Below are 12,844 nucleotides of genomic sequence, written 5' to 3'. Positions count from 1 at the left end.
AAACAAAACAAAAAGACAACCCTCAGAATGGGAGAAAATATTTATAAATGAAACAACAGACAAAGGATTAATCTCCAAAATATACAAACAGCTCATGGAGCTCAATGTCAAACAAACAATCCAGTTAAAAAATGGGCAGAAGGGGGGCTTCCCTGGTGGCGCAGTATTTGAGAGTCCACCTGCCAATGCAGGGAACACGGGTTCGTGCCCCGGTCCGGGAGGATCCCACATGCCGCGGAGCGGCTGGGCCCGTGAGCCATGGCCGCTGAGCCTGCGCGTCCGGAGCCTGTGTTCCGCAACGGGAGAGGTCACAAGAGTGAGAGGCCCGCATACCACACACACAAAAGAAAAAAATGGGCAGAAGACCTAAATAGACATTTTACCAAGGAAGACATACAGATGGCCAAGAGGCACATGAAAAGATGCTCAACATCACTAATAATTAGAGAAATGCAAATCAAAACTACAATGAGGTATCACCTCACGCCAGTCAGAATGGCCATCATCAAAAAGTCTACAAACAATAAATGCTGGAGGGGGTGTGGAGAAAAGGGAACCCTCCTACACTGTTGGTGGGAATGTAAATTGATACAACCACTATGGAAGGTAGTACAGAGGTTCCTTAAAAAACTAAAAATAGAACTACCATATGACACAGCAATCCCATTACTGGGCGTACACCCTGAGAGAACCATAATTCAAAAAGAGATATGCACTACAATGTTCACTGCAGCACTATTTACAATAGCCAGGACATGGAACCAACCTAAATGTCCATCGACAGATGAATGGATAAAGAAGATGTGGCACATATATACAATGGAATATTACTCAGCCATAAAAAGAAACGAAACTGAGTTATTAGTAGTGAGGTGGATGGACCTAGAGTCTGTCATACAGAGTGAAGTCAGAAAGAGAAAAACAAATAGCGTATGCTAACACATATATATGGAATCTAAAAAAAAAAAGGTACTGATGAATCTAGTTGCTGGGCAGGAATAAAGAGGTAGATATCGAGAATGGACTTGATGACATGGGGGGGAGGGCAAAGCTGGGGCGAAGTGAGAGTAGCAACAACATACATACACTACCGAATGTAAAATAGTTGGCTGGTGGGAAGCAGCAGCAAAGCATGGGAGATCAGTTCGGTGCTTTGCGATGACCTAGAGGGATGGGATAGGGAGGATGGGAGGGAGGCTCGTGAGGGAGGGGATATGGAGACATGTGTATACATATGGCTTATTCGCTTTGTTGTGCAACAGAAACTATCACGGTATTGTGAGGCAATTATACTCCAATAAAGATCTATTAAAAAATAAAAAACCTAATAACAGAGCCTCACAGTGTATGATTGTGGAACAATTAAAATCAAACTTCTGTGGTATGCAAATTATATACAGACATGTTGGAGGGACAGGAATATCCAGAGTGGGTATGTTTATACAGGGAAAGTTTCCCATAAAACATGAACAATCCATCAGGCTAACTCCCCACCCCAAAGGAGTAGTGAGTGAATCATTCAAAAGATACAGCGACTAGTCTCCAAAGGAGATGCCTGCATCTGCATGACTAATTTGAATAGCCCAGTCTACATATCAGTGCCTGATAAGACCACTTTTTAGAGGTATATAAAGGACATTTAGAATTTATGAAATTTGAGTACAAAAATAGATCCCATCTTTATCTTGAATGTAGTGGAAACCAACTGCACACTCGCAGTTACATAATCCTGCTGATTTAGGCAGTTTATAACTATGATCCTTCTGGTTTAAGGAATCAAGTCTGCCTTTCCTCCAAAAAGAAATCATGTACTCAGAAAGATGAGGGAAGCATCTTTCAGAAGAGTGACTATAGTAAGTTTTCTGGAAGGCTAAGGGAACTGTGAATAAATAATCTAGAAAGTATATGAGAACCCTTACTTTAAGGCAATCTGGTTAAATTCACCTTTAGTTAAGCAGAGCAGGGCATAGGAGATTCTTGGGAAGAAAACCCAAGGGCATTCCTTTATCCAGGAGGCGAAGGGAAACCACCAGAAAGAATAGGTGGCTCTACCCCAAGGGCCAACTGGGAGCACAGGCATGCTCTTCAAGGAGGGGAGGAGCCCAACCTAGGAGTGTCAGTGGCTCAAAGGGAGGGGTTCTTTGGTGGTGCATAGGAGAGAGTGTACAAGGTACAGCAGGCTCTAGTCTATGAAATAAGGGACAGTGAGGGGAAAAAAAGTCTTAGGCTAGGTAAGGGTAAAGTGTGATGTTAGACGTGGGGAGGAATACTCCTGGCAAAGCAAAGCAAAGCAAAATGAGAGTCAGTAAGAAGTATTAAAAACTGGGCCCAATTATTTCTCTAAGTGTCAAATCCATGGCAAGGCTCTGAGCCTTATCTATCCTAGAGACAGAATATTCAAGATATGTAAAAATATGATGAGAAATAATAACCAGTCAGAACTCTGCATTTTCACCATTCTCAGGAATGAGAAAGAGCTGGATAAATACTCTCCTTCACCCTTGGTCTATGCCTCAGTTACATCTTCTGCAACATTTCAAGGAGAAAAGGGTAAAAAGCTTCCCAACATTTTAATATTATATCTTCAAGCAAAAGGAACATTATATTGCAATTATGTTATTGTTTTAGTTTTCTTAAACACTTAGTTTCTCAACATTTTGAACACAGTAGGCTCATAGCAAAGACATTTCCATTAATCTCTACCAAGATTACTTGATACCATGATACCACTCCTACCATGAGCTTGTTAGATTTAGATGAACTTAACAGATGTATATTGTGGATTCTACTGTAAACAATGCACTTAAAAACAATCCTTAATATATCTTTTGTCAGCTGTGCCTTATTAGCTGCCTAATACCTTCTTTTTTGCTGTCAACAAAATTACAGTTATTAAAAGGAGCACATTTATTACTGTAGGACAAAATGTTCCCAAAATGCATCGAAGACATAATGCCTTGAATTTCACCTAATTAGGATGAATTCCTCCCTCTCAGATGTTGACATATGCTTTTAATTCTGTAAAATGTACAATTATAAACAACCATTTCACAAATCACAAAATGAAATTACTAATATATCTCTATAATAACAACCCTCAAGTGCCTTTTCGAGGCAGTCAGAGATGATCTAGAAAGATGAAATTTGGCATGAGTGTGTAGTTTTTGTTCATGGTCAAAAAGAAAAATCATGAAATGTCCAATTTTCAGTTTTATGGGTATTCCCTTTTGTCATACCAGTTCTGTATAATTTTAGCTCCAGAAAGAGTGTGTCTTTAAGTTAAAAAATAACAAGTATAATTAATCATCATTTAGTCTCAGAATATAGGAAAGTAGTTGGATAACTATTCCTTTTAGTGGTTCCCAATTTTTCTTTTAAAAGAGAATTGAGTAGTCATCTTTAAAAATAATTTACAGTGAGAGATCCCTATGAGATTCTGGCATATAACTTGGAAGGAGTTCAAGGAACTGAGTGAATCGCTATAACATTCCCTGGTACAGAAAATTAATACTGCCATTGGGGACTGAACTCTGAAACCAGTCATCTTAGTATGAAAAATGATTTAGTTTAGAGAACAATGGCACATTTTACAGATTCTAACTAGTCTGAGCACACCAAAAAAGTAAAATGCTTTTATTTCTTAACAGGTTTGCAAACTGTTTTAAGAAGAACCAGGAGAAACTCTTCTGTCTGGGAAGGCATCCTCCATCCGAAAGTCTATCTCCTGTGAAATAAGCCATTAAGTGAGAAACCTGGTACTCAACCCAAGTGTTCAGGTAAAGGGTCATTGGAGAGGCAGCTTAAAAAAACAAGCTTCTGAATTCTCAGAGCTAAGGAGGGGATTCACATTTAGCTTGATTGGAAGGTATGTTAATACGATGTACATGAATTATTCTGAGGATCTTCTGGAATGTGATCAAAATCTTGGGGATGAGACCCAAAGAAAGGAAGGCATATTAGTGACTACGAATAACCAAGGCCAACCAATTCAAGACTGAGCTCCAGGGTGGCTTTAAGAAGTCAAGAGCCGTCTTTTAGCTGTATTTCAAAACAGAGCTCTGCAACCAAAGTTCTCCAGTTGTTGAAGGTAAACTTGCCCTTCTTCATGTCTACAATACTGTAACATGGCTTTTAAGGCTTGGCCTGAGGAGCATGACACATAGATGGCCCATAAATAAACCCATGCACCTACGGTCAACTCATCTATGACAAAGGGGGCAAGAATATACAATAGAGAAAAGACAGTCTCTTCAGTAAGTGGTGCTGGGAAAACTGGACAGCTACATGTAAAAGAATGAAATTAGAACATTCTCTAACACCATATACAAAAATAAACTCAAAATGGATTAAAGACCTAAATGTAAGACCTGAAACCATAAAACTCCTAGAAGAAAACATAGGCAGAACACTCTTTGACATAAATCTTAGTATTTTTTTGGATCTGTCACCTAAGGCAAAAGAAAAGCAAAAATAAACAAACAGGATGTAATTAAATTTAAAAGCTTTTTTCACAGCAAAGGAAACCAAGACAATCTACTGAATGGGAAAAAATACTTGCAAATGATATGACTGATAAGTGGTTAATACCCAAAATATATAAACAGCTCATAAAACACAACATCAAAAAAACTAACAACCTGATTAAAAAATGGGCAGAAGACCTAAAGAGATATTTTTCCAAAGAAGACAAAGAGACGGCCAAGAGGCACACAAAAAGGTGCTCAACGTCATAATCACCAGAGAAACGCAAATTAAAACCACAATGAGATATCACCTCACACCTGTCAGAACGGCTATCATCAAAAAAACCCACAAATAACAAAAGTTGGTGAGGACGTGGAGAAAACGAACCCTTGGTGGGAATGTAAATTGGTGCAGCCACTGTGGAGAACAGTATGGAGGTTCCTCAAAAAACTAAAAATAGAACTACCATATGATCCAGCAATTCCAGTCCTGTGTATACATCTGAAGAAAACAAAAACGCTAATTCAAAAAGGTACATGAACCCAATGTTCATGGCAGCATTATTTACAATAGCCAAGATATGGAAGCAACCTAAGTGTCCAACAACAGATGAATGGATAAAGAAGATGTGGTATGTGTGTACAATGGAATAGTACTCAGCCATTAAAAAGAATGAAATTTTACCATTTGCAACAACATGGATGGACTTGGATGGTATTATGCTTAGTGAAATAAGTCAGACAGAGAAAGACAAATACCGCATGTTATCACTTATATGTGGAATCTAAAAAATAAAACAAACTGGTGAATACAACAAAAAAGAAATAGACTCACAGATATAGAAAACAAACTAGTGGTTACCAGGGGGAGAGGAAAGGGGGCGGGGGCAAAATAGGGATAGGGTATTAAGAGGTACAAACCACTATGTATAAAATAAATAGGATAGGGACTTCCCTGGTGGTCCAGTGGGTAAGACCCCGAGCTCCCAATGCAAGGGGCCTGGGTTTGATCCCTGGTCGGGGAACTAGATCCCGCATGCATGCCGGAACTAAGAGTCCACATGCTGTAACTAAAGATCATGTGTGCCGCAACTAAGACCCGGCGCAGCCTAAATAAATACATATTTAAAAATAAATAAATAGGGTACAAGGATATACTGTACAGCACAGGGAATATAGCTAATATTTTATAATAACTAAATGAAGTATAACCTTTAAAAATGTGAATCACTGTGTTGTATACCTTAAACTTATAAACTGTACATCAACTATACCTCAATTTTTACAAAAAGGAATGAATGAACAAATGAATGAATAAATAAATCTGTCTCCCTCTACACACACACACACACACACACACATACCCTTTTGGTTCTATTTCTCTGGAGAACCCTGACTAATACAAGTATCTAAGGTAGTGATTCTCAACTAGAGATAAGGGGAAGTGGGGTCGATAAAAAGAGCAGAGGGGTTGGGGATGATAATTTTGAAAAGGCATGGGCAGACCTTGTGGAATACCTACTCAAAAGCTATTCACAACCTTCGTCTATTACAGAGGTGGGAATACTAAAATGAATTTTCCACCTTCCCCTGCAACTAAGGGATAGCCATGTAACAGAGTTGTGGCCAGAAGGGCTTCCTTCCCAAATAAAAAGCTAAAGCCTTACTAGGAAAAAGCACTATGCTCTAACCATTCTCTCTGCCTGGCCTACTAAGGATTCAGATGTAAAACCAGCGCCTGGAAGAGCTGAAGATCAACTCTACTGCTGCCACCATTCCCCAGTGTTCCATGCACAGCATTTTAAATACGAGTGCAAGCAGAATCTGGCTTCTTAGGCCAACCGGTATTGAAAGCTGAGAAATTTAACCTACTTCATGTTAAATGTTATTATATAGACAGCTTTCAAAATTATAGCTGTACTCCTTCTCCACTGAGGCTAGCTAAGGTCAAAATCTGCAATGGGGGGCTTCCCTGGTGGCACAGTGGTTAATAATCCGCCTGCCAAAACAGGGGACACGGGTTCGATCCCTGGTCCGGGAAGATCCCACATGCTGCGGAGCAACTAAGCCCGTCTGCCACAACTACTGAGCCTGAGCTCTAGAGCCTGCAAGCCACAACTACTGAGCCCACACACCTAGAGCCCGTGCTCTGCAACAAGAGAAGCCACCACAATGAGAAGCCCGCACACTGCAACGAAGGGTAGCCCCTGTTCACCACAACTAGAGAAAGCCCGAGTACAGCAATGAAGACACAACACAGCCAAAAATAAATAAATAAAATAAATTTTTTTTAAAAAATCTGCAATGGGAAGGACTTGGACTAGAAGAATTTCCTGAAAGTAATGATTATGAAGCACTGACAATTATAATTATAATGGTTATGAATCACAATTAATAAGGAAGGCTGTAGGGTAAGAGTCTTTGAAAATATGTCCTGAATTCTTTTATGGCATTCCACTTTAAAGACAGGAGTTAGAATTGAGTGCCACTTTGACATCACTGCATTTTGTAATACAGTAGTGCATTTAAAATTTTACCTCAGTACACTTTTAATATTTGTTACAGTTGAGAACTAAAGAATTCTAAAGAGAACTAAAAATCACTGTGTAATAAAACCCCACTAACAAATCATTAACAAGGAACTTATTGGCCAAGTAGGTGAATGTAAAGGAAGTGCCCAAATTACCTAATAATTATTTTATTTATTTATTTTTGGCTGTGTTGGGCCTCCGTTGCTGTGCACTTGCTTTCTCTAGTTGTGGCGAGCGGGAGCTACTCTTCGCTGCAGTACGTGGGCTTCTCATTGCAGTGGCTTCTCTTGTTGTGGAGCATGGGCTCTAGGCATGCGGGCTTCAGTAGCTGTGGTTCGTGGGTTCTAAAGTGCAGGCTCAGTAGTTGTGGCACACAGGCTTAGCTGCTCCGCAGCATGTGGGATCTTCCCAGACCAGGGCTCGAACCCATGTCCCCTGCATTGGCAGGAGGATTCTTAACCACTGCGCCACCAGGGAAGTCCCCTAATAATTTTTAAAGTCAACAGTATCATATCTTTGAGGCTATCAACGATGCACCTTTAAAAATATTTTCTCCAGTCCTACCTGTAAGAAGAAAAATCAAGTGCTGTCAAATAATGACTTCAAAATTCGTGCTTACCTTTTTTTTCTCCAGTGTAAGGCACATAGTCTTCCCTGTCCTTATGCTCCAAAGCTTCCTTCTCCAGATATGAAAGGAGGTGTTCTCTATCAAATGGCCCTGTGGCAGACTTTGATGTCTGGTTCTTCTGCCGGAACCCTGCAGGCAGAAGGGCATTCTGCCAAAGAGAATGAATCGGCCATTATGACCAGCAAGAATCATAATGCTATAACGTCCAGATGTTACCATCTAAGAAAGATTTATAGATTAGAATGGGATGTAGGCATTAAAGACTTCATTACAGGGTTTTAGGGCAGCAACATAAAAGTGTTCCAAACAAAGTTTTTTAAAATTAGGTAGAATTCACTTACATTATTATTAAAATAGGCACATTCACCTTTTCTTCAGAAAGTATTCTACTAGCAGGAAACACCCTTTACTTTTTAAGTATCCTGGGACAGTAATGAAAAATAGTTTGTAATGCTTAATAACAGCTCAGCATATATGTATACATAGAAAATAATTCTACTGCAAAAGAATGTTAAATGACTATATACATCATAGTCCTTCATAATGTCTGCTATTTCATCATAAAGACTTTCTCAGAAGAAAAACATGTACATCATACAGTAGGCTATCAGGATATTAATGTTTACTTGTTTGTGTTTAAATGCAAAGGTTCAATTTCTGTGTGTATGTATGTGTGTATATATCAGCACTAGGACGTATCTGCAGCAACCACCGTCATTGCTACTCAAGACACTCAGAGATTCTCATGGCAAGAGTTATATCCCTAGGTTTCCACCTGGGTACAGCCTTTTTGAGTGCATGGAGTAACTGAGAGTGGGGGAGGGGTGAGAGGCAATGGACTAAAGTTGTCTCTTTTAGTCCCTACTCTGTATTTTCACTAAGCCCAGGAATAACAAGCGGTGACTAAACAATGTGAGCTGCAGCTTTTTGCTTGTCAAAAACCGAAGACTATCGTGATACTACCTTGTCTCACAATTCCCAAGTATTCTTTGCTTTGAAAATGGGAGGCGGCCAGAAAAGTTACACAAAAGGGCCAACTCTGTTCTACAACACCTCACAATATTGGCAAGGATGCTGAATCTCCTAGGTGTTATAAGATCATTTTTCATTACAAAGAGGGATCTTATGTGGATAATGATAATGAGAAATACTCATTTTATAACTAGAAAATATGGCACTTCAACTTTGGCCATTTGCTGAAATCCACAATAATTTTCATAAAATTCGCCTTTGTGTTTTCCTCATGTAATGCTGTATGCATAACACAGAAAGCTCACCTATCAAGATGAAATACAAAAGAGGTTTTTCCTAACCATTCACCAAAAATGTTTCTACAACACAAAATTGCCTATAGGAATATAATAAAGAAACACAAGATTTCTACCCTCAGACTTTGAAATCAAGACAAGACTTGTACATAAAGAATCCATTCTCAACAAACCATCAAAAGTCCTATCCATTTTTCCTTCCTAAAAACTATCTAACTTTTCTCCATCTCCAATACCATTACTTTGGTCTACACTATGATCCAAGCTGGGATAGACTATTACATTAGCCTCCCAACTGGTCTCCCTGGATCAGCTGCTGATACTCTTCAACCTTCACTCCCACCCACTAAGGTTATCCTAGCCTCATCTCACACACCCTCCCATTCTAACCACATCAGCCCTTGTTCCTCCCTTGTACTTGCCATATACTTCTTTCCCTGGAATGCTCTGTCCATCCTTTTTTGCAACTCATTTTTCAGACTGCAGCTCCATTCCCCCAAGGAAAGCTTTTCCTAACCTCCCATTATATGCTCTTATATATGGCATGATTATTTGATTAATGTCTAATTCCTCACACTCCTACCAGACTATACGTCAGGAGGGCAAAGACCACATTTGTTTTGATCACTCTCATATCCCTAAGCCTAGCATAGTACCTGAGATCTATAGGTTGCCCCCTACCCCAATACTTACTGAATAAAGATTTGAGAATACTTTTAAAGAAAAATGCTCGTTAAGGGAAATTAATATAAGTTACTTTCCTTCACCATCAATAAGGCACATATATACATACTGCTACTTCATGGTGGTAACAATGGAGTTGCATTATACCACCTGTCTGTTCAAGCCCATGTCACACATACAGGTTTTAAAAGATATGTTAGCTGGAATCCTGGCCCTTAAAAAACAGCCTTTGACCACAAAATAAATGAGAGCTAACTGGCTTTGGAGGCTATGAGCTAAGCTTTATTAGAAGCACACTTTAATCAAGAAAGTTAATGGATCATAATTACTTAACAAATAGATAAAAAATCTCATTAAAATGACTGCCACTGAAAATTACATGCTTCTCCCTTGCAGTGGAATTTTGTTGTAATAATTTATTCCCAGTCTTAGAAACGAAAAAATACCTTTTGCCTAAGCTGGCTGGCTGTCTTTTTGAGACAGAAGTTTTGAGAAAACACAGTTAAGTTAGCAAATAAATATATTGAATGCAGAGTAAGGAAAGTAAAATAGCCCTCCAAAATACAACAAAATAGCACCATATACAAACTTCATCTGCTCTTCTCTTATCTACCTTCTGAGACTTTGGAAGGTACAGTGTGTTCCTCTGGTTGAAGTAGCTGCTGCTACCCTGGCCCTCTTGTCTCCCCTGGTCCTTTACTGAAACACTTTCCAAAAACTTCACCCAACAAGTGGCAAGCTGTCAGTAAACATCACTGTTCTTCTAGTCTCAACTAACAGTATCTGAGGTTGGGGAAGTTACAACTAGGGTTGGGGAGTCTGCAAAATACATCCAGAAGTTAGAACCCAAGCCTCCCCATACAAGAAGCAGGCCATGGATTTCCAAATAAGAAAATATAAGCCATCAGCTTTTAGACCTATAGAATAAAGCACGAGTTAAAGGGGATTCACGGTAGTTTAACAGAAAGACCACTAGACTCGGCCAGGGATCAATCAGGTAGTAAAGGATCTAGTCTCAGTTCTTTCCCTAATTGTAATAACTGAGGCAAGTCACCTAACTTGTTTTCCATCTGTGAAACAGAGGGCAAGCGCTAGATCAATGTTTCTCAACAGGGGGTGTTTTCATCCCCCAGGGGACAATTGGCAATACCCCAAAACATTTTTGATTGTCACAGTTGGGGGGAGGGTATATTAATCACTTTTTAAATTTTCTGTATTTTATGATGCTTTGACATCTTGGGGGCCTTGCTAATTCTGGAAAGACTGCCCCTCCCAGGGCTAACTAATTCCTAGGGATAGCAAACAACTCCCCCTGCCATGTGCCTCTCATATGAAAACCAGCCAATCCAGAGCCCACACCCCCGACCACCTCTTTCATCTTTCACACACCAAGCCAATACTTCCCCTGCCCTAAACTGCCCAGGGCCAGGAACTGGACAACTAGAGACCACTCCTGTAGCCCAGAGCCACTGAAATTATTCAAACTATCCAATTCTAAACTTGCTCAAATCTGCCCACCCTGCCTCACCTATTCCTTCCCTTGGAAACCACAAGAAAAGTTCTGGGCCACACTTGCACCTCACTCCTACCTCCTGACCAAGCCAGCTGCTCCCCCATGTGGCCCTGCGTGGCTTGGTGCGCCTCCTGCTGTTGGGAACTGAAAGTAATAAACGCTTCTTTCAAGGAACTTTCCATGTATGGTATCTCACCAGACCAGGTACATTTTAAATCAGGAGGGTATTCTATTAGTATGTTGTGAGTAGAGGCCAGGGATGCTGCAAAACACCCTACAATGTACAGGGCAGCCCCACAGCAAAGAATTATCCAGCCCCAAATGTCAACAGCGCCAGGGCTGAGAAACCCTGGACCAGATGAACTCTTATGCTCCTACCATTTGATTCAAATAGGTCTGATAGGCTGAACTGCCTGGAGCAGATACTGCTGTGACATGCAAAACAGCACTGTTATTCTGAGTTACCCCACAGACTTAGGTGCACTGAAAAATCTTCCTTATAGTAACCATTATGGTTAAGGGATTTGATCAGTGGTACTGACACATTACCCAAGTGCTAAAGTAATGCTGAGAAAAGGAGTGTAATTCTCAATATAAATTAGAAAACCTTCTAGCAGGAAATAAATGTGTGGTAGTGACAAGAACACTTTCATAAAACAAACTCTTACCACAGTCCTTAAAAGGCACTAAAAGTCAATGTCTTTTTTTTTTAAAGTCAATGTCTTGTCATAATAAAATGTGGTAAAGAAAAGCAGCCTAGCAAATTGCCATTACCTTCAGATCAAGCAGCCACAACCTTAGTGTTCTCCCCTCACTGCCTCCCAGCCGCACACACCCTGCCACAACAACCGCTCCAAACATACCAGGGGTTAACAATTCCAGGGTCAAGGGTCTCCACCTTAGCCTTATGTAATGCATAAGGTCAGCAACAGCCATATTGCAAAATAAAACATATATACATATATTCAGGTCTGCTCTACATGGATTGCAGTATTGCCCAGAGTCTGCTTAGATCTATTCTACCAATAACTAGAAACTTTGATCCAATTTGGTCAGCATCTTTCAGAAAGGTAATAATTAGATTTAAGGTCATGAAGGATCCTCTAGAGACACTCTCTACACTGCAGCCATCCTGGTACAGAAGCCCTGAAGAGGCATATAGGCTGGCGTATGTCAAAGAGCTAATCATCTGCTGCATTTTACCAAAAACATTCTTCCCGCCCAGAGAGAAAAGATTTCTTAAAGGGAAGAAAATTTCAGGAGATGTTTGAAAATAAAAATGTTGGAGAAAATAGTTTAGAACAGTCATGTCATTAGAGATAACAGGCAGAAGTGGGTGTACTGGAAAGGAGGCCAAAAGGTCATTTGGATAAAGAGGAGGAGGGGGACAGCAGTGTCAGGGAAAAGTCATGGAAAAGCTAACTGTTCAAAGGCAGCTACTTAGTATCAAAGGGTTTGAAAAATTATTTCATTTCTCTTTATTGCCTAGCACCTACCTCAGGGTCAAGATCATCCAGCACAGTTTCCAGTTGTTTCAGTTCTATTTCTGATAGATTCCCAAGGAGTTCATCTTCATCAACATCCTTGTACTTTTCTAAGTCCTTCCGGAACGATAGTGCCATGGTTTGCAGTCACTTAATTTTTGCTATTCAGTACAGTTGGAAGTGACTTCTTATTTTTTTTCTTAAAGCTATGGAGAGAAGAAACAAAAACATTTAAAATATTAAGTCATCCCCACCTAGTTAGATCTATTTTAG

General features: G+C 39.9%; 1 protein-coding gene across 3 annotated transcripts in view; it reads right to left on the bottom strand.

Annotated features, from left to right (window-relative positions):
• TMOD3 (tropomodulin 3) overlaps positions 1–12,844 on the bottom strand; it is an 89,423-nt gene that overhangs the window by 37,500 nt on the left and 39,079 nt on the right. For all 3 annotated transcript variants that reach the window (XM_082841311.1, XM_082841310.1, XM_082841312.1), the window contains 2 exons: positions 12,584–12,777; positions 7,614–7,770 (listed from right to left, as the gene is read on the bottom strand). In XM_082841311.1, the coding sequence (XP_082697437.1) occupies positions 7,614–7,770; positions 12,584–12,709 (283 nt within the window). In that variant the 5' untranslated portion in view covers positions 12,710–12,777. The remainder of the gene's footprint in view (positions 1–7,613; positions 7,771–12,583; positions 12,778–12,844) is intronic.

This window comes from Leucopleurus acutus, assembly GCF_964270905.1.
Source record: "Leucopleurus acutus genome assembly, chromosome: 1".
NCBI classification, from domain to species: Eukaryota; Metazoa; Chordata; class Mammalia; order Artiodactyla; family Delphinidae; genus Leucopleurus; species Leucopleurus acutus.
The sequence above is the reverse complement of the archived record's forward strand: the minus strand, read 5'-3'. Positions and strand labels throughout refer to the sequence as shown.